General features: G+C 37.6%; 1 protein-coding gene across 1 annotated transcript in view; it reads left to right on the forward strand.

The window, feature by feature from the left end:
* The window catches only part of C9 (complement C9), a 51,771-nt gene that overhangs the window by 20,028 nt on the left and 3,756 nt on the right, over positions 1-27,987 (forward strand). Inside the window, exons 6-10 of the mRNA XM_021696375.1 lie at positions 9,022-9,288; positions 13,365-13,605; positions 16,312-16,437; positions 18,154-18,332; positions 26,595-26,820. Coding sequence (XP_021552050.1) covers positions 9,022-9,288; positions 13,365-13,605; positions 16,312-16,437; positions 18,154-18,332; positions 26,595-26,819 — 1,038 coding nt within the window. The 3' untranslated portion in view covers position 26,820. The remainder of the gene's footprint in view (positions 1-9,021; positions 9,289-13,364; positions 13,606-16,311; positions 16,438-18,153; positions 18,333-26,594; positions 26,821-27,987) is intronic.

The raw sequence follows: 27,987 nt of genomic DNA on the forward strand, positions 1-27,987 counted from the left end.
AACATACAGTGGTCTACAGTCAACCCTCAGGAATGGGCGCCTAGTAATAGTTTTGGCAAATACTTAGACTCCATTAAAAGAATCATCTAAAAGCCTGATAAAATAAAAATTAAATTAATGCTGATTTAAGTCCTGGGTACACTGCTCATGCTATTTAAGCTCACTTTTTGCTAGCCTACAAATCAAAACTCTTCTTGACATTGGTTTTTTCCTCAGCATTCCCCTAGGTAAGTCCTGCTTGACTAATGTGAGTGGCTGTTTTCATTCACCTCAAACCCCTCTAGCTCTTGTTAAACCATTTCTTAAAATGATTTTTGCTCTACCCAATGCCTCTCCAAACTTAACCACCTTCCTGAAAGTCACCAAAATTCTCTAGAACCATCCACAAACTGGAACCCTCTGTTTAAAGGATCAATATTTGTCACCATTAGAGAGACTTTTTTGGTCTAAGCAAGATAAAAATAAAGAATAATAATTCACTTATTCTGAATCAGGAGCTACAATAATCTGTTTTTTTTTTCAATGGTCCCATTGGTGACCCATAAAGTTTACTTTATTCAGTTTTCACAAAGTCCTTTATCACTGTGGTCACTCGCGACGGTTTCCAAAACACATATACTTTTAAATAAATGTAGTTAATATTTCTTTTCTTTTTAATAATGTTGTAAAACAGTCCCTACTCATTGCAGCCTGAAGCGATCCTGCTCTCCCATGAATACTAAATATTTTAAAGTCTGGACTATTTGACTGGCATTTCTTTTACATGTGACCACATTATCCTTTTTTTTTTTTTTTTTTTTTGTACCTGTAAGGCCAGCATAGAATCATTTTCCCACAAATTTCAGGGAGCGTGTTGGATTATTGATTTTTCCCCCTCATGCCAGGTTTTTACCTTCTTTAAGCACATTTTTTGAAGGGAAGATGATCATCTTTCTAAAGGTTATTACAAATGTTCCGCTTTTTTTTTTTAATTTTTTATTAGAGAGAGAGAGAGCACAAGCAGGGGGAGTGGCAGGCAGAGGGAGAGGGAGAAGCAGGCTACCGGCTGAGCAGGGAGCCCGACGTGGGGCTCGATCCCAGGACCCTGGGATCATGACCCGAGCCGAAGGCAGACGCTTAACCGTCTGAGCCACCCAGGCGCCCCAAAATGTTCCACTTTCTTAAAAAAGAATACTCCAAAGATAAGGTGACCTTTGTCATTGCTGATGGAAGAAGGGTTGTTGACATCTTACTTTATTTGGTTTTTAGTTCTCAGGTCTGTGTCTTACAGTTTTCCTGTCTTCGTCACTGTGACCAGCCTCTTAGCTTCTCTCTAGGGGTAGGAATGGCTGTGAGTGACACAAGATGGTCAGGGCCAGAACCTTGCCCATGACTGATCTTGAAGCTACATTTGGAGAGTAAATACACTGTTTTCTCTATTTATAACCCTGGAAATAGATGGGTTTCTATAGTCAGTATTTTGGATTTTACAAAGATGATGTGTTGCTTACCCCATATATTACTTACACCCCCAGGGGAGTTGGGAGCAGCATCTCATAACCAAGCACATTAATATTTCTGTAGCAAAACTAACTGATCTTCACATAAAGTGGGAGAAATGAAGACTCTAGTAAATTTTTATCAGTTCCAATCAGAATAATGCCTCCAAATGGGTCTTGGCATCAAGTTGATAAAAAGCAGACAGGGATTGTGGGCCTGGATGGTGAGTTGGTGTCAGCTGAGGAGGAGTGCTGATGGAGTTGGCTGGGGGCTTGCTGAAGTCCCCACATTACTTCCTTAGTGCTCCAGCTGCTGGTGCTCCCCTCACTCTTATCTGTGATGGTCTTGGGAAATAGCCAAATATGTTTCTACCACACGTAAAAGAACATGAACTTATTCAGTGGAAATCTCTATTTTGACTTCTTAGAAAGAATTTCTTCCTACACCTTTTAATATCCAATGGAATAGTTTGCCTCCTTTTTTGCGTATTTTATTATAGGAACTGAAGGCAAAGAATGCATTTTATACGTCCTTACAGCCTGTTATACTAATACTCTACTCAATATATGTGTATATATGATGCTCAACAAATTTTTATTGGATGAATTAATTTTTAAAATCCTGTCTTAGTTACTCATCAACAGTAATTTACTGTCTTTTATGTTTTGAAAGAATTCTACCGAACTATCAGCGTATGAGGAATATTTCGTACTAATGACATCTGACTAACACATTCACCCTCCCTCAGTGCCTCTTCTCTCAAGAGTGGCTCTGGTTCTCTGACTCCCCAGGACATAGTACATAGGTTGGAATCCCAGCTCCACTCCTAAGCAGCAGTGAGATCTCGGGTAAATTATTCTTCCTCATTCTGCCTCAGTTCCCTCATCTGTAAAATAGAAATACTGATGCCTATCTCGTAAAGATAAATGAGTCTAAAACACCTGGGAAGTTATCAGCACATAGCAAACGCTCAATAAATATTTGCTATCATTCTTTTTTTAAAGAATATAATTAGTAAAAGACTTTGCTACGATTCAATGCATAATTAGCATTCATATTACAGGTCAAGGTCTACTGGCTATTTAATAAATCAGAAGTAATACTGAACCTCTGAAGCCTGCAATTATGGGGAAGAAAACAGGGATGGTGTCATGTACAAATCAGTTCCTTTTCCCTTGTCTTTCTTTGGTCCTCTCCACTTTTGTTCTGGAAAGTAACAATTGGTAAATCAGGTTTCAGGTTTTTATTACCATTTTCTTTAAACCTGGGTCACCATGAATATGTAAGATTTAAGAGATCAACAAAGAATTGTAAAATGCACCTGGATTCTAGTTGTCCTTTCCCCCCAATCCTTCCCAAATCCTGGGTGACTTTTATATCCTGTGGACTCTGCCAGTAACTTTTTGTGGCCTCTTAACCTCTTGTGTCTGCTCTGCCAGAGCCACTCACATCTGGAACCACATCCTTAGCTGTGTTCACCAGAACTGTGCTGTATGTGGATTCCAAACACTGGGGAATCCAACATTTAACCCTTTGCCTCACTGCAACTGGCCCATCTCTCAGCTCTCACTCTCACTTGTGACCACAAACCTACTCTTGGACCCCATCGAGATCCAGTTCGTTGGCACTGGCTTTCCTCCCATTCCAGCTTGCTCCTCCGGTTTTCAATTCCTTCCTAGAATCAATCCAGATCCATTTTGACCACTCTTGATAATATTATCAATGCCCTTGACTTCTATTCCTTCTATAATCCAGAAACACTCCAACTTTTGATGAACCCTATTAGTTTTCTGCCCCTCTTGTAATCTTGTACTGCTTAGAGAAATTCATAATGATATAAGAACTCTTGGCATTATACCCTCACCCGGGGCCTCCACACAGCTCAGCTGGTCCACACACCTCCCCCCAGGCTGCACTCCTCCCCAGTCCACACAGGGGTGGTTTAAAATTTCCAGCATCCCCCTCAAGCTCCTCATCTGACCGTGTTGGCCTTAAGCTCGGTAGATGGCATTAGCTTCAACTTGACAGAGAATACCAAAGCCTAGAAAAGAATTTTCTAGTTTTTTCTTCAAGGTTGTCCTTGTGTACAAACTTACTTCTCACTCAGTCCACCCTTAACATCCTTCTATTCTGTCTCAGGAGAAAGTGTGTCTTTCCATATGTTGGATTCCACGTCAAGTGCCTTGTTAATTATCTTCTTAAGCCTTCTGTCAACCCCTCTCTCATCTTCCACCCTGCCCTTAATATATAAATAAATACTTCAAGACTCTCATTAAAAAAAACACAAACACAAGAAGGAAACACCCATCTCCACATACTCTTCTTATCTACATTTGCTGTCTCAATTTTTGCATTTCCCATTAACTCCCTAACTATATTAGTTCACTAGGGCTGCCATAACAAAGTATCACAGACTGGATGGTTCAAACAACAGAAATTTATTTTCTCACAATTTGAAAGGCTACAAGTCTGAGATCAGGTTTCTTCTGAGGCCTCTCTCCTTGGCTTGTAGATGACATTTTTCCTGGATCTCCCCAGCCTCTTCCTTCTGTTTGAGTTCTAACCTCCTCTTTTTATAAAGGCACCAGTAATATTGGGTTAGAGCCCATTTTAATGACCTCATTTTAATTTAATTAACTCTCTAATATTTGTATCTCCAAACACAATCACATTCTGAGGTACATGGGCTTCGGACTTCCACACATGAATTTGGGGGGAGCATAGTACAGCTCACAACACCAAATCTCTATTACCTTCTTGCGCAAACTGCTTTTGCCGAAGTCCATCTTGAAGATTCTTTTGAGCTCCCTTTACTTAGGACAGCCCCTAAATATAGGTCTTACCAGAGTTCCTACTTCACCTTGTTTCACTAGTCTCTGTCTACATATTCTCCTTGGGTTGATTTCATTCCCTCCTGTGGCTTCAATTTTCACCTCTAACCTGATGGCTTACAAATACTATATTACCAGCCCATGTCTCTCTCTGAACTGGATACCTATATAGCTAGTTGTGTGCAGTCATCACACAGTTAACATATCCAAAGCTGATATCCACTCTTAACACTCAGTTCCCTGATTCTTGCTTTTGATTTCTTCACTTATTTTTTTTAAAGATTTTATTTATTTATTTATTTGAGAGAGAAACAGCATGAGAGGGGAGAGGGTCAGAGGGAGAAGCAGGCTCCCCGCTGAGCCGGGAGCCCGATGTGGGACTCGATCCCAGGACTTCGGGACCATGACCTGAGCCGAAGGCAGTCGCTTAACCAACTGAGCCACCCAGGCGCCCTGATTTCTTCACTTAAATGGATACAATGAAACAATGAAATAATATCTTCCTAATCACCAAATTCAAAATCTGGGAATCATCCTAAAGACTTCCTCTACAGACGCATCTCCCTCAAAGTCTACAGTATCCAATCAATCTCCAAGTTCCATTATTTCACAATGTCTCCTAAATTTGTCTCCTCTTCTCCATTCTCACTGCCATGGCCATGGCCTTAGGCACCTGTCATTTCTCAGCTAGGCTGCTGTGTCTTCTTATCAGCTTAGGACCTCTAGTTTTGCTCAGTTTCAATTCGTTCCACACACATCAGTATGAAGATAAATGATAAATCTGATCTTATCACTTAGCTGCTTAAATTTAGTGAATGTTTCCCTGTAGCCAGCAGGATAATAATCAATCTCTGTGATAGGGAGAAAAAGGTCATTCCTAACCTGGCTTTTGATTACCACTCCTCCCTCAGCTTTCTCCTCTGAATTCTCTGTTTTGGTTAGATGCCCCACCTGTAAATTAATGCAATAGCCTCTGCTTCCCTTTCTGTTCTAGCATTTATTTTGTTGCATCATATATACCCTAAGTCAAGTTTCTAGTTATTTTATTTACTGTGGAATCCTGAGAAACTAACCTTGTATTCTTTGCTAAAAAAAAAAATGATCACTGAATTAATAAATAAGTGCATGCAGTATATTAACAATCTTTTCTTTACTTCTTAAAATATTTAATTATTTATTTTGGGGGGGGGGGCGAGGGGGGGGGGGGGGAAGAGGGAGAGAGAGAATCCCAAGCAGACTCCCGGCTGAGTGTGGAGCTCCACGCAGGGCTCAATCTCATGACCCTGAGATCATGACCTGAGCTGAAATCAGAAGTCAGCTGCTCAACCGGTGGTGCCATCCAGGCACCCCAACAGTCTTTTCCTTAAAAGCTTATGCTTCTAACGAAGGCAAGAGCCCATAATCAAGTAAATATTTCATTGGAATTGCCATTAAGATTGACAACAAAACAGAAAACAGAGGCTTAATAAACATTCCAACTGTACTTTCTGCTGCAACTTGAGTCCATTTAGAAGCCCTGGCAGTGTATAGATCAGGTTTATTATGCACCTGCTGATTTGTTTATTGTATATTGATGTTTCCAAGGAACAAAAGACTGGTCTATTTTGAAAGGAACTATGGTCTATATGATAAACTAATATGAGTTCAAATTTGGAGTCACAGACAGGAATCAAATAATGAAGGTTCTCATATGCCATATTAAGTAATTTGGACATGATCCTGAGCATGAGAAGGCAGCCACTGAGGACAGCAACATGGTCAGAGTTTCATTTTAAATCTTTGTGTTTTATGGATATAAATTTCAAAAGGACAAGACCAGAGAGGTAACGACAGAAGGAGGCTATTTCATGGTCCAAGAAGGAAATGATGAAAGACTAAACTGTTTATATAATAGTAGAGACTGAAAGGAAGAAAGGGAATCAGCATTTTTTTTTTTTAAATCTAGCATATTTAAGAACTAAAGAGTTCACTAATGAATTGGCAACAGGGTAGCATATGGTCAATTGGTCAGTTCTGAATTAAGACTCCCTGGGTTTAAATCCTAAGTTCCTCCACTTATCATCCATGGGACATTAGGTAACTTATCTTCCTGAATCTCAGTTTCTTATCATAGAGTGGAGTGGTAATAATACATATTTCATAAGATTTTGAAAAGGTTAAATGTGTTAATAAGTGCAAAGTGACAATTATTTCTCACAATTCTGGAGATGAGAACATCAGAAGTTCTGGAAGTCCGAGATCAGAGTGCTAGTCTGGTTGAGTTAGGGCCCTCTTATGGGCTACAGACTTCTTCCATCCTTATATGGTGGAAGGGGCTAGAGAGTTCTGTGGGGTCACTTTTATGACAGCACTAATCTCATTCATGAAGACTCTTCCCAAAGGCCCCCCTCCTACCATCGAAATGGGCATTAGGATTTTAACATATGGATTTTGTGGAGGGACATAAACATTCAGACCATAGCATTCCCTGTGCAGAACAGTTCCCCACTGTATGCTACGGCTCCAGTCTGTGCTGACTGAAGAGATGGGTGGCTCCTTCTCAGACAAGAGTTACAACCTATTGCAGAGGACCTCTGGGAAGAGTTTCACCACTGAGATTAACAAACCTCCCACTGATACCTGACAATTGTCAAGTTGGCTAAGAATTCTTTTTTTCTTTTTTAATTTTATTATTATGTTCACCATACATCATTAGTTTTTGATGTAGTGTTCCATGATTCATTGTTTGTGCATAACACCCAGTGCTCCATGCAGAACGTGCCCTCTTTAATACTCATCACCAGGCTAACCCATCCCCTCACCCCCCTCCCCTTTAGAACCCTCAGTTTGTTTTTCAGAGTCCATAGTCTTTCATGGTTCATCTCCCCCTCCAATTTCCCCCCCTTCATTCTTCCCCTCCTGCTATCTTCTTCTTATTTTTTTTTTAACATATAATGTATTATTTGTTTCAGAGGTACAGGTTTGTGATTCAACAGTCTTACACAATTCACAGCGCTCACCATAGCACATACCCTCCCCAATGTCTATCACCCAGCCACCCCATCCCTCCCACCCCCCACCACTCCAGCAACCCTCAGTTTGTTTCCTGAGATTAAGAATTCCTCATATCAGTGAGGTCATATGATACATGTCTTTCTCTGATTGACTTCTTTCGCTCAGCATAATACCCTCCAGTTCCATCCATGTCATTGCAAATGGCAAGATTTCGTTCCTTTTGATGGCTGCATAATATTCCATTGTATATATAAACCACATCTTCTTTATCCATTCATCTGTCGATGGATATCTTGGCTCTTTCCACAGTTTGGCTATTGTGGACATTGCTGCTATAAACATCGGGGTGCACGTACCCCTTCGGATCCCTCCATTTGTATCTTTGGGGTAAATACCCAGTAGTGCAATTGCTGGGTCGTAGGCTAGCTCTATTTTCAACTCTTTGAGGAACCTCCATACTGTTTTCCAGAGTGGCTGCACCAGCTTGCATTCCCTCTAACAGTGTAGGAGGGTTCCCCTTTGTCCGCATCCCTGCCAACATCTGTCATTTTCTGACTTGTTAATTTTAGCCATTCTGACTGGTGTGAGGTGGTATCTCATTGAGGTTTTGATTTGGATTTCCCTGATGCCGAGCGATGTTGAGCACTTTTTCATGTGTCTGTTGGCCATTTGGATGTCTTCTTTGGAAAAACGTCTGTTCGTGTCTTCTGCCCATTTCTTGATTGGATCATTTGTTCTTTGGGTGTTGAGTTTAAGAAGTTCTTTATAGATTTTGGATACTAGCCCTTTATCTGATATGTCATTTGCAAATATCTTCTCCCATTCTGTTGGTTGTCTTTTGGTTCTGTGGTTAAGAATTCTTTAATTGAAAGTTTAGTATTTTTAATTTTTAACTAGGTTGTTTAGTTCAGGGTTTTTTTTTTTCCCCATGCAAACATGAAAGTGGTAAAAAAAAAAAAACAGTCAAAAAGTCTGAACATTGCAGGAGATTATTCAAGGAAATATAAGCCAGCTCCCACTCCAGATTTCCATTTCACAGTTCCCCTTCTCAAGGGCAAACACTTTGCTTTGTCAATTTTTCTGGTAATTTTCTGTGCACATAAAAACCTTTCTTCACTTGCTTGCTTTCCTAGTCTTTTTTTTTTAGTTTTTTATTATTTATTTATTTATGTATGTATGTATTAACGGGCAGGAGAGTGTAAAGGTTCAGAGTGCAGACCTTGTCTTAACCTTTCTGCTTAAATTAATTAACATGCATAAAATATTCAAAGCAGTGCTGGCCCAGAAGCCTTCAGTCAGTGTTGGCTTTATCATTTCTTTCTTCCTTTCTTTTTTTACACAAATGGAAGTATATTGTGCATCTGTTATGCAAATTGCTCTTTAATTATTAACATATTAACACTTGAAAGTTTGCTATGTTCTAAGCCCTTCATATGCATTATCTCATTGCATTATCTCTTAACAGCCTTTGGGCTATGTATGGTGAGCATCTCTTTTTCATAGACTAGGAATCAGACACAGAGAGAGATTACTGTGTCCTGTCCTCAAAGTCATGGAGTCTGTATCAGAGCCCAGCGATGTCACTTCAGTGCTTCACTCTTAACTCCTTTGCTCAAATACCTTTCAAATAAATTGCTTGATTTTTCTTTCATCTGTGTTTATTTGGGGTGTTTTTTTTGCATGTTGTTTTTCACAGCGTTTCATCGTTCTCTTTTAGACAAAAGCCGATAAAAATTTCAGAACTGAACATTATGAAGAACAGATGGAGGCATTCAAAAGAATTGTCCAAGAGAAGACATCAAATTTTAATGCAGATATAACTTTAAAATTCACACCTACTGAAGCAATTGAAAAGTCTAAAAGCACACTTAAAGAAACTCCTGGCAAAAAATACTTCAATCTTAAAAATGCTGAGGATAAATTTCGATTTACATATTCCAAAAATGAAACTTACCAACTGTTCTTGTCACATTCTTCTAAAAAGGTAAGACCAAACACTTCATATAGAAGATATAATGGGATATTTTTCAAACTAACCAAACACTTAAACTTAAAAGAGTTTAAAACTCTTTTAAGTTTAAGTGTTTGGAGCAGATAGAGTTCACTGGAGAGACAGAGAAAAAATAATACTCAACAAATCCCCAAATATGGAGCTAGGAGGTGAGGAAGAAGAATGCTAACTGAAGAAGGGACCATGGGATCTGCAGTATATAAGGGGGCGAGATATTTGGTGGTGATAAACAGAGAACAATCATATTAAGAATTCGGAACATACTTTTAGACTGAGATTGTGGTAATAGACTGTTGAATTTATACCATCTTCAGAATGACAACGAAGAATCAGACTGAGGAATTTGGTAATTCATTGCAATGTCTTACACTGATGACTATTTACTTACTGGAAAGTGTCTCTAAAGTAGGTGCCATGAAATTGTACACATTGCATATGACATTGGTCTGCTTACTTTGTAATCACACCTTCAATTTAAGGCTTTGAAAATGTGTTTGTTTGTTTGTTTGTTTGTTTTTACGTTCATTTCTAAAACCTTTAATTTTCTAAGTAACTCATCTAAAAATGTGTTTGTTTTTTAATATTTAATCCACATTTAGAATTTTGTTTCATCACCTTTGAAATATAGGAAACACTTTCTGTAATCAGTATGATGCTGGTAAAATGTTCATTCTGCCTTTTCTGATAACACAGTCACCTGTTTAGATACCCTCTCCTCCTTTAAAAATAATAATAATTCACACTTAGTACTTATGTCATGCCTAATCATACAATTGTTTTGTATGGCTCTGTACCTTGTCTCTATATTAATATGCATACCCATCCATACGATGCAGTTGGAAAATCCTTTAAATCATACAACAAATATTTAATGTGGATTTCTTATGTGGCCAGGCACTGTTCCAGGGGCTTAGAATACATTTGTGAACCAAACTAAAAAAGATTGCTGCCTCATGGAGCTGAAAGTTCAGCAGGGAGAGATAGAAAAAATAAACGTAATAGCAAAAGAGTGAGATATATAATATTTAGAAAGTGATAAGTGCTATGGAATAAAGCAAAAAGTAGAATAACACAAGAGAAATCAGGAGTGCTGGGCAAGTGGCAATATTAAAAAGAAAGTCCAGGGTAGACTTCATAAAGGAAATGAAATCTGAATGAAGATTTGAAGGAGAAGAAACAGCCAAATAGTCATAGTTGGGATGATGTACCTGGCAGAAGGAACTGTTAGAGACAAGTCTCTAAGGTGGGAACATATCTGCCCATTGGGCCAAGTGAACCAGGAGAACGGGTTAGAAAGTTTATCCTGAACCAGATCATGAAGGGCCTCACAGCCTGTTCTGAGTTTAGCTTTTTCTCTGAGTGACATGAGAAGTCAGTAGAACTTTTTGAATAGAAGATTGGCATATGCTAGTATATTTTAAATGAGAAGAAATTATGAGAGTGAAGAGCAAAAGTAAAAAGGTTTGTTGAAAACTATTGCAGGAATCCAGGTGTGTGCAGATGGATGGAGCAGGTATAGAGTCAAGCATGAGTCTAAGGTCTAAACAACTGGAAGGATGGAGTTGCTACTAACTGAGATAGAGAAAACTTTCGGTAGAGCAGGTTGAGAGAATAAAAACAATAGTTCAATTTTAGTCAGATTAAGTTTGAGATGTCTGTTAGACATTCATTTGGAGATGTTAAGTAGGAAGTTGGTGTTATAAGTCTGGAGTTTGACAAAAAGATCTGGGATTGAGCTATAAGTTTGGGAGTTGTTCGTATATAGATGGTGCTTACAGTCATAGGGTTTCGTGTGACCACCAAGAATTAATGTAAATAGAAAAGAGAAGATCCAAGACTAAACTCAAGGAACTTCAATAGAAAGAGGTCTGGCGAAAGAGGAAGAACCAGCAGAGGACAGCAAGACGTGGCAAATCTAATGCCCTAGAACCTCACTACTCAAAGTGTGGTCCATGGATCAGCAACATTAGCATCACCGGGAAGCTAACACCTCAGCCTCTAACCCAGACCTATTGAATTAGAATTACATTTTAACAAGACTCTATGGGTGATTTGTCCACACTTTACAGTTTGAGAACTGCCCTAGAAGAAAAGAACCCGTATCAAGGAGAAAGGAGTAATGAACTGTGTCAAATGTGCGAATATTTCAAAGAAGAAGGACTAAGAAGTAACAGCTGCTGGCTTTAGCATTGTGAAGGTCATTGGTGACCTTGACAAGAGAAGTTTTGCTGAAGTAGTGAGGAGAGCTGCATGACTGAATTAGATTTAAGAGAAAATAGAAAGACAGGAATTGAAAACAGCCAGTATAGAAAATTTTTTAAAGGAATTTTGCTTCTAATGAAGGCAAAGAAATTGGTAGCAAATGATTAGACAAGTGAGGCCGAGAGATTTTGTTTTTATTATCTAAGATGGAAGGAACAACTTTGTATTTGGATGGAAATGATCTAAGATCTACCTCTGAAATAAGTTGAGCCAAAGAATGTTAACGTCTCTCTGACAAGTTATACCTCTTAATTTTAGCAACAATGAGGAGTCCAAATATGTTTTGTGCATCCTTGAGACTCCACTGAGAATTATTATGCAAGTCATCAGAAGGCGAATTCATTGTTGAAGACTGAATCACTGACCATCACCTGAAGCCATACAATGTGAACAGTTGTGCTTCTGAAACACAGAAAGTTTGATGTGATGTTCATATACACCAACATATACTTTTAAAAAATAATAAAATGTTTTCAACTTCTATACAATCAACATGTGTTAACCACTACTATAGCAAGAGAAACTTAAACAAACCGTCTACAAATCATAGGTGTCCATTGTAGTTTAGTTTTGACTGGGATAGTCTGTGGCATTGAAACACATAGTTCTTTGTCACTGCCTCAGTTTTCTCCTGGAAATTTGAGCCATCATCCCTAGGAATGCTTAACTATTCACTCATTTAGCTTGCATTTCTTAAAATGTTGTTTATCCTATCTTTGTTATAAAAATTTGAAAGGACATAGAGGAAGGAGCAGGGAGACTTGAGACCTAGGATTGTAGTTCTAATCACTGCCAAAGACTGTTTTTGTGATTTGGAGCAAATAACTTGATACCTTTGGATCAGAGTGTCCTCATTTGCAAAATGAGAAGATTGGGCTGCATATAGAATGTCTACATTTCTTTCCATTGTCAACATTTTACAATCAACTCGGTGGGGTATAACTTACAAGTGATAATGCAAATAGCAAATATTTTAAGCCTGTAGTTCCATGAGTTTTGACTTTTGTATCCACCTGTGTGACCACCTTGTCAAACAAGACATAGAACATTTCCATCACCTCAAGAAAATTCCCTCATGCCCTTTTCAGTCAATCCCCTACTGCCTGAGAGGCAACCACTTTTCAGATTTCTCTGACCATAGCTTAATTTCACCTGGTCTAGAACTTCATGTAAATGAAATCATACAGTACATACTCTTTTGTGTCTGACTCTTTTCACTCAGCATAATATTTTTGAGATGTATTTATGTTGTTGTGTGTATCGGTAGTTTGTTCCTTTTTATTGCTAACTAGTAGTACTTTTTGTGAACATACCACAATTTGTTGATCAGTTCTTCTATTTCTGGACATTTGAGTGGTTTCTAGTTTTAAGCTCTTCTGACTAACGTTGCTCTAAAAGTCTCGTATGGATCTTTTTGTGGACTATTTTGTCACTGATCGTAGGTAACTATGTAGAGGTGGAATTGTTGACCACAGGGTAGATGTGGGTTTACTTTTACAAGAAATTGTCAAGCAGTTCTCCACAGTGATTAGGCCATTGTACATTCCCACCAGCAGTGCTGAGAGTTCCGATTGCTGCCCATCTTCATCAACAGTTGGGACTAACCACATTTTGAGTTTGCCATCCTACTGGGTTAAAGTGGTCATCTAGGGTCACTGCTAAAACATTTGTTGCCTGGGGAAGTTCTAAATTTTGTGATTTTTTTGTAATTTTTAAATTTTTTGATTTTTAAATTTAAAATAGTGGTTATGAAACTCATATTTTTTTTCTTCTGTTCTACAATCAAGGAAAAAGTGTTTCTGCATGTGAAAGGAATAATTCATCTGGGGAGATTTGTGATGAGAAGTCGGGATGTCATGCTGACAACAACTTTCTTGGATGATATAAAAGCTCTGCCGACTACCTATGCAAAGGGGGAATATTTTGCATTTTTGGAAACCTATGGAACCCACTACAGTAGCTCTGGGTCTCTAGGAGGATTCTATGAACTAATATATGTTTTGGATAAAGCATCCATGAAAGAGAAAGGTATACCTGGAAATAGAGTTCTAACTTCTGATGTTGTTTTAGCCAATCATTATTCCTATTGCTGATCTCTTTCAATGGTTAAAGCTTTTAAAATAAAGTCCTGCTTCTTTGAGAGAACTCTCTCCCTGCCCTTTGGCATCTAAAACCCTATCAGACAGCAAATTGACTTCTACCTCAAACAAGATGACTTGGTCATGCATTATTGAGAAATGCACAAAATTGTACTGTAATTTAATATCAGTTGGTGATGCTGCTTCTAGTGACATACTATTTAAAAGGTGAAAAAAGTACAAGAGACATAATTTACATAATCTATTTCTTAATCAATAAGCTGGTCCAATTATATGTATGACAATTATCTTCCAAAGGATTCTTCAGTATTGGAAGGAAAATATTGTTCTCTATTTTCTTTTAGGGAGGAGGAAGAAAGTAATGTTAAGATTGTATAAGTCTGGTGTCTTAAAGCAAGGGTAGAAAAATCAGTTTTACCTCATCTTATGACAAGTCTAATCATAGGGTGGTAGTTGAATTGGGTCCATGTTGAGTAGATTTCTGACCACACTTGGAACGTGGAAAGAAGGTCATGGTGGATCATCAATGTCTGCCACACGTACAGGAAAAGCCTATGTACTACATGGTTACCATACTGGCCTAACAGCTTTATCTAAGCCTTTTAAGAATGAAGTAGATGCAAAGTGACTGTGTTAATCAATTTTAATTATTTACTTTGTGAGTCATTATTTCTAGTTATAATATTCCTTAAAGAGGAGATAGGCACCAACATATCTCCTTTCTCTGCCCTCAGCGTTCTTCAGTGTGTCTCTTAGGGAGGGAAGTGTTGGCAAAAACCTTTTCTATGGCTCCTTCCCTGTAGCTTCTATCTGTGTCAAGTGAAGAATGGGGTATGGCTATGAACTTGAAGTCTGACATTGCCCCCATAGTTGGTAAGCACTATATAGACAAAACAAATATGACCTGGCCAGAACAAATTGCTCTTGATGCCTCAGTCTTGAGCAGAGAGAAACACTGCCAGGGGAAGAGGAATATGAGGTTATTTGGCTTATACTGCCCTACAGGTCTATATATAGAATGATGACGTCTCATGAGTCCTGCCTGGTAGGCTATTTTGATAGATATCATATGGGCGAGGGGCACACGAGGACTATGTCTTGAGTAACCTGAAAATCAGAAGAGAAAGGCTCAACAAGGATGATCAAAACACAAGGAACACTTCAGGCTAAGAGTTGCTTTGGTGAAAAAGCTCCATGGGCTAAAATTTTTAATCTTGGATAACTCAGACCTACCCACTTAAATTTACTTAGCATCTGGCCTTAGTAGACAAGGATCATTAGGTCAGTTCTGGTATCTTTGAGAGGGAAGTCATCTTTCTCACTTCTTCATTGGCAATACCTGAAGACCAAGCCATGTCCTCCACCTAGATTTGGGATGTCCAGACCCTTTCTGAATGTGAAAGGTCCACAGCAGAGGTAGAGAAGCTAAGTTCATTGGGATCACTTAGGTATTTTCATCCCCATCTTCAGAATCAAAGTCTTTATGCTTCTTAGGTTACGGTTGGAAATCTAGTATTCTGGATTTCTAGCATGGTCTTCCATTTTTATCCTCCCTCTCCCTTTCTCATGGGGAAAGCCACCTGATATTTCTCAAGTTCTCACTAGTTGTGGGTACACAAAAAATATTTATTGAATAAATGAATGCCTGAATACCCCAGATCACTACTTTTAAATTCCACCATGAAACCCTGGGTTTAACTTAACTTCTCCCTTTCCTTTTTCATAAAGCATTTTGGCATGTGTGTGTGTATGATCTGAAAGATAAATAAGAGCAAAAACCAACACGGTCAATGAACTGAGGAAGTTTACCCTTAAAATAAAATTATTATTCTCTCTTCTAAATAGATAATAAATTATATGCTTGAATTAAATATTAGGATTTTTCTTCCTAGGAACTGTGACATCCACACACCACAGTGAGTCAGCTTCCGAGACTGCTATCTACTAAGTAGCATTCATAGGACAAAAACAAAATTGTCATCTATATAAGCCATCTGCTCAAAGCAATAACTAGCTACCTTAATAATGAACAGAGTCTTCCAAAGAGGATCAAGAGATGTTGATGCATCCCACGACCAAATTATGAAGTCAATACAGAGAAGTGCTTAACAACCAGACAACTCTGGTTCAAATACTAACTTGGCTAATTGCTGAATTCCACTGGCAGATTACTTATCTGCTCTGCCATTCCATATCCTTATCTGTAAAATGAGGACAATAATAGAACCTACCTCAAAAGACCAATGTGAGGATTAAATTAATTAATGCATACAAAATGCTTAGAATGATGTTGTGTATATGATAAGTATTCAATATATGTTAGATGTCAATGTCTCCCTGCCATGTTATTAGAGGTAAAGGACTTTACTATAACTGCCCTATTCTGACTTATGTCCCTTTCAAACAAGGAGCAAATTTATATGTCCTTTGGTATTAAGTTGACAAGCAAATTCAAAAGGAGGCCACTAGATTCTAACATAAGGACAAATCAGGGCCGATATGACCTTGCATTTGAGCTCAGTAATAATGTCTAGGAATCCCAGTAAGTACATTTCTTACAAAATAGCAAAATTGGAATTTATTTGTGATGTTAATAAACGTTATTTAACAATTTTCAACTAAATACATTAAACAGGGGTTGAACTAAGGGATGTACAGAGATGCCTCGGGTTTAATCTGGATGTTTCTCTGAAAGCTGGAGTTGAAGTCAAGGGAGAAATTAATAAAAATGATTGCTTAAAGAGGGGTGAAGGTGGAACTGGTAAGTATAACCTAACTCACTCCTTAAAAAAAAGGAGGGGCGTTGTCAATGAGCAGTGCTCTGTCACTGTAAACTCTCCTTATTGTCTATCTTCTTTATTTAAAAAAAAACTTATAGTGCTTCAAAATTATTTTATCTTTATAGTGGTTTCCAAACCATTATAAACACAAGTAACCCATGGACATGTATTCATTGGAATCACCATTGTACAGGTCACACAGCATGCAGCTCTGGGAAAGGCTTTTATGCCGTGGTCATTGTAGATTTCATATTTATCATGGCAATGGTAGAAGGCCAATGGTAGAGAAATGTCTTCAAGAAAGATCTCCTTTTTTCTCCCCAATTTTAACACAGCTTCCGAATAGGCTAGTGGCAGGACCCTGTGTGACCTTTAAGAAAGGAGAAGACCAAAACCATTCCACTAACTCAGCCTTCCACCTGACTCAAAACCCCCAATCCACCTTCATCTAATGAGTCAAAAGGTACAAACTTCCAGTTATGAGATAAATAAATACTGGGGATGTAATATACAACAAGATGACTAGTTAACAGTACCACATGATATGTTTGAAAGTAATTAAGAGAGTAGATACTAAAATTTTTCATCCCAGGAAAAAATAAAGTTTTTGTAAACTCTATGAGGTGATGCGTGTTTACTAAACTTATTGTGGTAATCATTTTGCAATATATGTGTATGTCAAGTCATTAAGCTGTACACCTTAAACTTTTACAGTGTGTCAATATATCTCAATAAAACTGGGGGGAAAAGAAATCCCAATTCATCCTTAACATTCAATCAGTGCATAACCTTTTTAAGAATATAAGTATCTTTGGTAAAAATGTTGCTTGTGTTGGTAATATTTAGCAGATTTACAAGCATGAGGTAGTTCTGGAGTTCTCAATTTTTACTCTAATCTAATCTGAGAGTATTTTCAGACATACAAATGGTTGAGGCTCACCTCTAAAGAATCAAATGATAGTGGGGAGGCAGAGAGAAGAAAGCCTGATATTTTTAAAAGCATACCAACCGCTAACGTGTGGCCATGATTGGAAACCATTGATGAAGTGCAAAGAAAACTGAACTTGCCATAAAATGTCCTAATTTCAATATTTACCCCTTAAGCTAGTCTTGGACTAGTCACTCCACCTGTCTGAGTCTCAGTTTTCTCATTTATAAAAATGAAAAATTATAAACAAAAACTCCTTAAAATTCCTTTCCAGTTTGAAAAATTTACAACTCTGTAAGATTCACAAATTTTGTTAAAGGTGGTTTAGTCTGGAGAGATTGAAGGAGAGAGATAAGTAGGAATGTGGGATGGAAAGAATTTTGCTTTTCACCTGATTCTTTTTTATATGCTTTGATTTTTCATAATATTAAAATAGTTTAACACAAACCTATATAAAATGTAATTATGAAGGTAAGTCTGAAACAAAAAATGTATAGTGTAGCCCAAAGTCATGTGTGCATGTGCATAAGTGATGAACTTGGAATCATCAATGTATCTCAATTGTCATATTGTTTTTATTTTTTTAAGACAATTAAAGTCTTCCATTGGCTACCCATAAAAATTGGTCTTGGAGATTTGGGGTAAAAAAAATTACATAAATAAAATTCAATAAATATACTAGATGATACTTTATGAAAGGGTTCAATAAATATTAATCAAATGTCACAGAACTATAAATGCTTCACTTATATCCTCTTTCTCTTCTCAGTAAACATCAGTCGTGACGGCATCATAGATGACGTTATTTCACTCATAAGAGGAGGGACCCAAAAATATGCATATGAACTGAAAGAGAAGCTTCTCAAAGGAGCCAAGACGGTTGATATGACTGACTTTGTAAATTGGGCCACTTCCTTAAATGATGCTCCAGTGCTCATAAACCAAAAAGTAAGAATGTTTATTTTCAAATAGGAGATTTTTACATTTTCTTATTCAATGTAACTGTGGGTTCAGATGAAGTTAACTTCATCTGAAAGAGATGTGAGCATTCCAACGCACCGCTATCTCATCCCCGGAAAGAAGCAGGACAGAGAGGAGAGGCATGACCTGTGGCCTCACACCAACCCAGGCTGAGTTCTGATCTCTGTCCTCTGAACGTGTAAGGTTCTCTGACCTCTGCAACCCTACACTCTCCAGGGCTTCATGTTTATTTTGAGGATTCGGTAGCATTGTTTGCATAGAGCCTCTCGCACATACTGGCACAAAATTGGTGCCCAAGAATTGTCAGTTCTCTTCCATCTGCCCCTGGTTGTCCCTTGCTTTCAGGGGGCATCATAGCACCACTTCCAACACAGGAGAATCATGAAGGGCCTTCATGAAAGGGAAGTTCATAAGGTCTCAGAAAATAAGACCAAGGGTGAGCAGTTCTTAGGGTCCAGAAATTCTTTCTTTTTTGTATCTTGATTATAGTCTTCAGTTTATAAACCCATTAGTCCTTATTTCCAGGAGAAACAAACTGCATTGTAATTGTAAAGATATAAATGCTAGTCTCATTTAGCCCCATCACTCTCTCCCCAAACTTACTAGAAAGGGTATGTGTTTTCCTTTATTCCTTATTTGTTTTCCTGCTTCCTTTTATAGGTTTCAATTTTCCCTGTAGGTTTCACAATTCTCCCTTGGGTCAGATTTATCTTTGATGACCCTCGACTTCAGTTTGATTAACTTGAGTTACAGTCATTTGGGATTTTGATAGGACTATTCTAGTTTGAATAGTCCTATCAAAAGTCCTATAATAGTTTGATAGGACTATCCAATAAAGGCTATTGGAAATTTTTATTCCTTCACCCCCTTTTGTTGTCTTTAAAGAGTGAGTGAAGCTACCAAAACCATCACATTTATATGAGGGCAGAACTAAGAAACTGGAAAATTGTAATCTACTTTCCCTTTAAGTCATAGAAATCTAGCCATTTATAGATATGCTAACATATCTATGAAACTTCAAATATTTTGTCCCAAAAGTAGGACAAACAGGGAAAAAAAGTTGGCCAAATTAGCGTGTCTATATACGAAATTCAAGTCTTTTTTTTTTTTTTTAAGATTTTATTTATTTATTTGAGAGAGAGAGAGAAAGCATGAGGAGGGGGAGTGGCAGAAGGAGAAGTAGGCTCCACTGAGCAGGGAGTCTGATGTGGGGCTCCATCCCAGGACTCTGGGGTCATGACCCGAGCCAAAGGCAGATGCTTAACCGACTGAGCCACCCAGATACCCACCCCAAAAAAAGGTACCCTTTTATTTTATTATGTTTAAATCACATTTAAATTCATTATTTTGAACTCAGTAAAAATAAATCTATGTCAGAAAATCTTAAATAAAAAAGAATTCATTTAGAAAGATGTTTATATCCACATGGATACTTAAACTGGCTTGTCTTCTCATCCCGACAAAGGAAGTTCAGCTGTCCTTGTAGAGATCCAAGATTGTTCTCTGAGAAGGTCTTAATCATCATCTACCATAATCTAGAGCCAATTTAAAAAATCTCAAGTAAATAAAACATCTGCCTAAGATTTACTACTAGATTTGCCAGAACTATTCAAAGACTTTAATCAACTCTGTTTGGACAGTCCCACTGGCTGGATGCAAAATATAGTTTATCTTCAAGGGCAACTATTGATCTCCAGATTTTTAGATTAGTAGGCAGTCCATCTAAACTACCTGTATAAGTTTCTTTCTTTACACATCGGAAGCCTGGGCTTTTCATATGAATGTTCTACCTAAGAAAATGACAACTACAGTAAGTCACCCAGGGACCACTTTTAAAAATGTATCTTCTTATAGAAGTGCAGAAAATAGTAGAATACTATGTGTTTTATTGACTTTGTGTGACTTTTAAATCCCTAAAGAATATGATATATAGTCTGGTTTGACCTCAAAATAGATTGCAACTTATTTTGATTTTATAAATCCAGTAGAAGTGTTTTTCTGGTTTAGAAGCTATTCCATGAGGTAATTAAACAATCTATAATCACTAATTAATTCTTTGGTAAGTTGAAGCATTCTCTTATCTATGGATGACATGTTCAAACACCAGGGATGGTCTTAATATTAAAATAGTTGACGCTTCTATTTAATTATTTAAAGAATTGGTGAAATCTCTCCCCATCTACACGAAACTATTAACTGGTTTATGTTTAATCCTCTGAGCAAATTAAATCAATTATCTAGGTATTTATGTTACAAATAGCTTATCTTGGAGAAAACACTAGGAAGTTATATTACTCTAAAGAATTTTACAGAGATTTTCTAAGACAGTTATTATATACAACATAACACAACATAACATAGCATAACGTATTTTTCCATGCTAAAGTAACTAAGAAAAAATAAAATAAAATAAAAACTATGAAAAATAAAAATAAAAATAACCTTGTGGCTCTGATTCTTGCTTTGCCTGCATGCTTTAGCAGACCCCAAACCTCTTCTTGAGGAATGTTAACCCAGCCCAAGAATTTTTCCTCCACCCTTCTTCATGCAGAGATAGAGCCTCTCCTGCAGTATTAACTTTTGTCAGAGCTTCAGTTTTCATGAAAGTATATTAATTCTATTTCCAGCTTGCCTGAATGTTAACACAACATTTCTACATTTCAGCTCAACAGACTAGCTGAACTTGGTTTCTTCTTAAGCTTATTGCTACAAACTAGTTATAAAAACATCAGCTGAGGAAATTACATTTATTAATGATGGCCTGAGATATCTAAAGTGTATTATTTCCTCTAGAGCAAAGCAGCAGAGATCAGTATAGCTAGCGTAGAGCAAGTTGGCTTCCTGTAAAGTTCCATTTTGGCATTTTAAAAACCAAAGTTATGTAACTCACTGATTTATTTACTAAAAGGATGTTACATAATACTAATGTCTCCTTTATGAGAACTCACAGGAGATACTACTCTTTAATCTCAGTTTTAAGGATCATTTTGTTTCTCTTGGGAATCATGTAAATATTTCTTACAGGCATGTGACCATTACAATCAGTTGTCTTACTCAATGCACTAGAAAATATACCCAAATTTGTGACCCAACTCATGCCAGTGTGGGGGGGTCCTCCTGGCATGAATTTTGTGTTGCTTTTTGCCTTCATCTTGCCTTTTCCATCCTCTGTTCTCCCTTTCTCATTTCCCTCAACCAACTTTATGTACCTACGTGTCAAGCTATATTAAGCTCTTTCTGGATCAACTTGAGACATAATGAACTATTTACCTACCATTTTTGTTATATTGTGCAACTCTTAGCAGTGATGCACCGGATGTTAAAGAGCATAAGTATTTTAAAGAGCTGGAGTACCAGTGCTCTGTTCTGTAGTCATTACAGTTATAAAGACATGGCAAAAATCATTCTGAACTCTCTTGTATAGGGATGAAAATAACACTCCTTCTATCAACAAACTGGATTTGGCACATAGTTTAATTAGTTTGGAAGCCTGTGAGAAACCTCAATGTACTTCATACTAAATTATATTTCCATTTATTTGTATGTTGGCAAGTTTCGTGACAGATTACATCCACTGAAAATATATCTACAAATGGTAGAAAGATAGAGTTAGCTAGGATAGGAGAAAAATTAGAACTGTTTTCTTAATTAGCAAAGAGCTAAAGTTCATCAGAAAAAGATGTGGCTCTTCAGGAACACTTCCCGAAGTACATTTTAATTGTTCTTTGTCTTCTTGTGGGACTTTTGCCTCCAGGGTTTGAGGCTCCTCTCAGACCGCGGTCACTAAATGACCTTCGTCTTTATCTCTTGGAACACTGTTTATGCATTTCATCCACACTGTAGTTTCTCCATGACCCTCTATTCCTGTATCTTAGATTATCTGGCCTTGACTTTCTTTTGAAGGGTAAAACAAGATGAACTTCTTTTCCTAAAAATCACAGTAACTCCATCACATGCTTATGCCATTCGTGCCAATGTGGCAACGTGGGTAAGAGGTTACTTTCTTCCAAATAAATAGGACATCGTTGAAATCTAAATCTTATATACTAACTCATAAAACAGTGTGTGCTGGTGAACATTTGTGTGGACTGTGGAAGTTCTTGGTATATTTTGGATATGAACCTATTCTCACTTAAAAGTATTATAAATGTTTTCTTTCACCTGAGGATTTTCACCCTTTATGATACTTTTTTTATAACAGATGTTCTCTCGTTCAGTTTTTATTTTGAAATAATTTTAGACTTACTGTAAAATTGCATAAATAGTGCAGACAGTAAAACTACAAAAATTGAACAGAGTTCACATACACCCTATAAACCAGCAGCCCCGAATGTTAACAACTTACATAACCATCATACAGTTGATCAAAATCAGAAAAGTAACATTGTCTAACCCACAGACCTTATTTAATTTTCACCAGTTTTTCCCCCAATATCCTTTTTCTGTTCCAAGATCCAATCAAAATCCCACAGTGCAATTAGTTCTCATGTCCCCTTAGTTTCCTCCATCCTGGGACAGTTTCTCAGACTTTTCTCGTCTTTCATGACCTTGACATGTTTTGATAGGTTTTGGCCATCTATTATGTCAAATGTCTCTCAATTTAGGCTTAGAGAAGACCAAAGTTATGCATTTTGGCGAGAATGCCACGGAAGTGATGTTGTGTCCTTTTCAGTACATCATGTCAGGAATTATAATGTTGATTTTTTTTTTTATTTTGATGTATTCAAATATGTATTTCTTTCCATTATAGTTAGTACTGTTGTGTCTTATTTAAAATCTTTCCTTACTTCAAGATTTATTGTTTTGCTTTTACTTTTTGATCTACAATCTAGATTTTTTTATGAGTGATAGAAGTTTCAAGGTCATCTTTTAAAAAAAATCTCCTATGAATATCTCATTGTTCTAGAACAATTTATATTATTGATTGTATCTATTAAAGTCAAATATCAGTCTACTTTCAAAGTACTATGGCTGTTTACTGAGATGATTTGAAGATTTGGGGCTCCTGGCTAGCTCAGTTGGTAGAGCATGCACACTTGATCTCTGGGTTGTGGGTTTGAACCCCATGTTGGGTGGAGAGATGATTTAAAAATAAAATCTTAAGAAAAAAAAATGATTTTAAGATTTACTCCATTGCCTTTGTTTTTTGGCAATTTTACTCTGCTAGGCCTAGGTGTGAAACGAAAAAATTGTAACCTCGCTTCTCATTCCCAGGGTACCTTCTTGTCTTTCACAGGCTTGTTTTCTTCTCAGCCACTAGTTCTTCAAATACTGCTTCTTAAATATTCTCTCCTTCTGGGACTCAAATTATATGGATCTTTCACTTTCTCACTCTGTCTTTTATGTTTTCCTACCCTCTTTTTGTATTTCCCAATCCTTATCTCTTTATGGTTCCTTGGCAGCGTTTTCTCCTGACCTATATTCCAGTTCATTAACTGCTTCATTGTATCACAGCTGCTATGTAACCAGTCCACTAACTGGAATATTATAATATCTAGGTATAATAGTTCTATTTGTTTATTTTTTCCAAATCTTCTGTTTTAAAAGATAATTTCCAGTTTCCTGCTAAAACTGTTGATCTCTTCTTTTATCCCCCTGCTCATGTAAACATAGTTCTTTAAAAGTCTGGTCAATCAAATCGTGGCATCCTCCCAGCTCTGCTTCTAGTTTCTAGCATTCCTACTGGTTCTCATTCATGTTGCTTTGTTTCCCTGTGTACCTACTTACTTCTATTGGGGGCTGGATACTATACTTTAAAAATTGTTCTAGGAATAGCTTGAGGCCTGGGATGATTTTATTTTCCTCCAAAGAAAATATGTATTTATATCTGGAATGTTTCTGGGGTTACAATGATTCAAGATTGTTGGGGGCTTTTTCTAACTTATTTTTATTTTTTAAGTAGGCTCCAGGCCCAGCGTGGAGCCCAATGAGGGGCTTGAACTCACAACCCTGAGATCAAGACCTGAGCCCAAATCAAGAGTCAGATGCTTAACCGACTGAGCCACCCAGGCACCTCCAAGATTATTCTAATGCAAACCAGACTGCAGTCTTTGCCAGAGCTACCCCACTTCCAATTCCCTCTTACTTCTGGGGCTGTAGTCTTTTGTGTCCCAACCCAAAGCATGGCTTGTTTTCCTTTGCTGTCCCTGAATACCAACCTTCTTTCCCCAGCCCAGTAATTTGTGCTCCTTTACCTCAGCCCCTCTGCTGCTTGTTTCCAAATTAGGAAATGTGTCAAGGGGACTGTGGCCCAAAAACACTAGGTCACCTCACTGCATTTCCACCACCTCCCAGATCTTAGCCTAGTAAGTTTTACCTCGTTAGTTCTCCAGGGCCTTCAAGCAGATTTTTTTTTTAAAGATTTTATTTATTTATTTGACATTGAGAGACATAGCGAGAGAGGGAACACAAGCAGGGGGAGTGGGAGAGGGAGAAGAAGGCTTCCCGCTGAGCAGGGAGCCCGATGCGGGGCTCGATCCCAGGACCCTGGGATCATGACCTGAGCCAAAGGCAGATGCTTAACGACTGAACCACCCAGGTGCCCTTTCAAGCAGATTTTTAATTTTGGTTTATTTGTTCAGCTTTTGTCATTGTCCTCAGAGGAAAAAAAAAATCAGTTGACATTGTTTAATCCAACATTACTCTTATGCAGGAATTTGTGGTATATTTTTTTATCTCCTCTTTCTTGAGTCTTTGGATTCCAATTTCTTTTAAATTTTGTGGCCTCCTGTTTCAAAGTGCTCTGCCGCTCAAGGGTCTCAATTCCTAATGACCTATTTACTCAAATAGCTCTTATATAGACACATGATACACACTTTCAATATATGTTATGGTTTATACACCATAAGAACTTTCTGAATTCTCTATGACTGGAATATTCTTCTTTCTGGCCCTCAAATCTCAACTTAAGGGTCATTTTCTCAGGGAAGCCTTTCCAAGCTTCCCTGCATCAGTTGTAACAACTATGTATCTTACTCCAGGAATTTAAGTGTGCAGAATAAATCATTTTACTTCATTTTCTTTAAGTCTAAGTTTGACATTGAGATACCTTCATACTGCTAGAAAATTCATCCTTTATTCATGTGTCAGATGGGTTTCAGGGAGATCTTTCCTTGTTGCCCAACTTAATACAAGAACGTCTGTTGGGAATTGGGAATATGATATGTATAAATACTTAGTCCATGGTGGTGGTAACCTCATTGTTCAAACTCGCATGTTCACTGGATCCGTGGTCCTTGATATGGACCTTGATATGGACCTAGCTTCCCTAGGGGCACGCCACAGATCCTGCTACTTCCTAAAATAGCTGCCAGAGATCTAGTTATGGTTTCTTGCTACTTAAGGGACGTACTAATTCTGGAAGAAACTCCTCCCTCAGTGGCATTCTTCTTACACTTTTTCTCCCTGCAAAACTTTCTCAGTGAGTTCAGACTTTTTGGGGGGTGTGGGGGAGAAGGTCAGTAAAGAATTTGCCTTTAGGGGCTTTCTGATCTTGGTCTTACACACAAACCCCCACTCCAGCAAGAGATATCGAGCACCTGGCTAGCTGCTGGAAGAGAAGAGGAGCGGAAAAGTCAGCAAAAACAATTCAAAAAATAATGTTAATACATGATCCTGAGAAAAGTTTAAATCCATAGTTGTGCATTTTTAAAACATGTGTACCCATCCCATATAGCACCTACCATAGTTTCCATTTTAATTTTATCTGTATGATTATTTTAATATCTGTCTTCCTACTTCCATAATGTGATCTCCATGATCACAGACATCATGCCTAGTTTTGGTCACTACTATAGTCTTTTTTTTTTTTAGATTTGTTTATTTATTTGAGAGAGAGAGTGGGGGGAGGGGCAGAGGGAGAGGGAAAATCTCAGACTCTCCACTGAGCATGGAGGCCTACTCCGGGTTCCATCTCATGACACATGAGATCATGGCCTGAGCCGAAACTGAGTCAGAGGCTCAACCAACTGAGCCACCCAGGCACCCCAATCTGATTATTTTAGTATCAGTCTTCTTATCTCTGTAATGTGATCTCCATGATCACAGAGATCATGCCTTGTTTTGATCACTACTATAGTCTTAAAAGCTAACATCGTATCTGCCAATACCAGTCATTAAATAAGCCTTTGTTGAATTAATGAATTGATAAACAACTAATCCAATGAATGGTATTGCACAAGCTCCATCAGTAGAAAAAGTCCTGAAATTAAATGGTTTGCTTTCTTGTAGCTATCTCCTATATATAATCTGGTTCCAGTTAAAATAAAAGACGCACATCTAAAGAAACAAAATTTGGAAAATGCCATTGAAGATTACCTCAATGAATACAGTGCGAGAAAATGCGACCCATGCCAAAATGGAGGTACCGTGATTCTGCTGGAGGGAGAATGTCTGTGTTCCTGCCCCATCACATTTACGGGGATTGCCTGTGAAACCAGTAAACGAAAAACTTAAGGTGAGAACAACTTATGATATATTATTAGGGACAAAACTGTGCATTTTGAGGTTATTTAATTTGAAAATTATCTCTTGAATTAATTTGTATGAAACTTCTAGATTATCAATGTAAAGAGAGGAGAAAAACTGAATGAATAATGAAAATGGACAAATCAGACTTTATATATCATTGAGCATGCAATTTTATATCTTCTACCTCTGCATTTAAACAGAACTATGAAAAAAATTTTTTAATTGTAATGATTGACCCCTGAACAACATGGGTTTGAACTGCATGGGTCCACTTAGATGTGAATTTTTTACAGTAGTATTGTAAATGTAGTTTCTCTTCCTTATTATTTTCTTAATAACATTTTCTTTTCTCTAGCTTACTTTATTGTAAGAATACACTATATAACACTTTTAACATACAAAATATGTGTTAATCAACTATATTAGCAGTAAGGCTTCTAGGCAAGAGGAGGCTATTAGTAGTTAAGTTTTAGCGGAGTCAAAAGTTCTACACAGATTTTCAACTCTGCAGGGGTCAGTGTCCCTCACCCCCACGTTGTTCAAGGGTCAACTGTAATTTTTTTAAGCAAGTAAGCAAAATCCCTAATCTCTCTAAAATTTTTATATATTTTCCCGAGAATGTTTTCTTCACATGTTCTTATAAATACCCTTGAATAAGATGCACTTCAAAGTTGAATCCCTAAGACCTATGTCTTTTAGGTTCACTTTTTCAGATTGCAGGAAACAGATAGGGATAATAACAACAGTCTCCACAATTTCAGATGGCATTTATGAAGATCTGAAATATCATTTATCATTGTTAAACATACAAAGCCTCTCAAGGTGTTCAAAAACTGTTGTAGCAACCTAATTACCTTGTTGTTAATACTATAATGATGCTACCACTGTCATGACTCCGTTTATCACGTCCTTTATCCCCTCTGCTTCTACTGCTTTTATCTTTTCCCAATGCCTCCTGCATTCAAAATTCCCTAAGACTCTGTAGGGGATGTCATGGTGTACAGCCCAGATCTCCCTTCAGGACCAAGGACCCATCCCCCCACCTCCTAGGAGTGTTACCTGCTGACATTTCACACAACAATTCTCTTCAGGAATCACCCTGTAACAAGGAAGCGACCACACCCAAGGTTATGCTCCCAGCCTGAGGGAGGCT

This window comes from Neomonachus schauinslandi, chromosome 7 (assembly GCF_002201575.2).
Source record: "Neomonachus schauinslandi chromosome 7, ASM220157v2, whole genome shotgun sequence".
Classification (NCBI taxonomy): domain Eukaryota; kingdom Metazoa; phylum Chordata; class Mammalia; order Carnivora; family Phocidae; genus Neomonachus; species Neomonachus schauinslandi.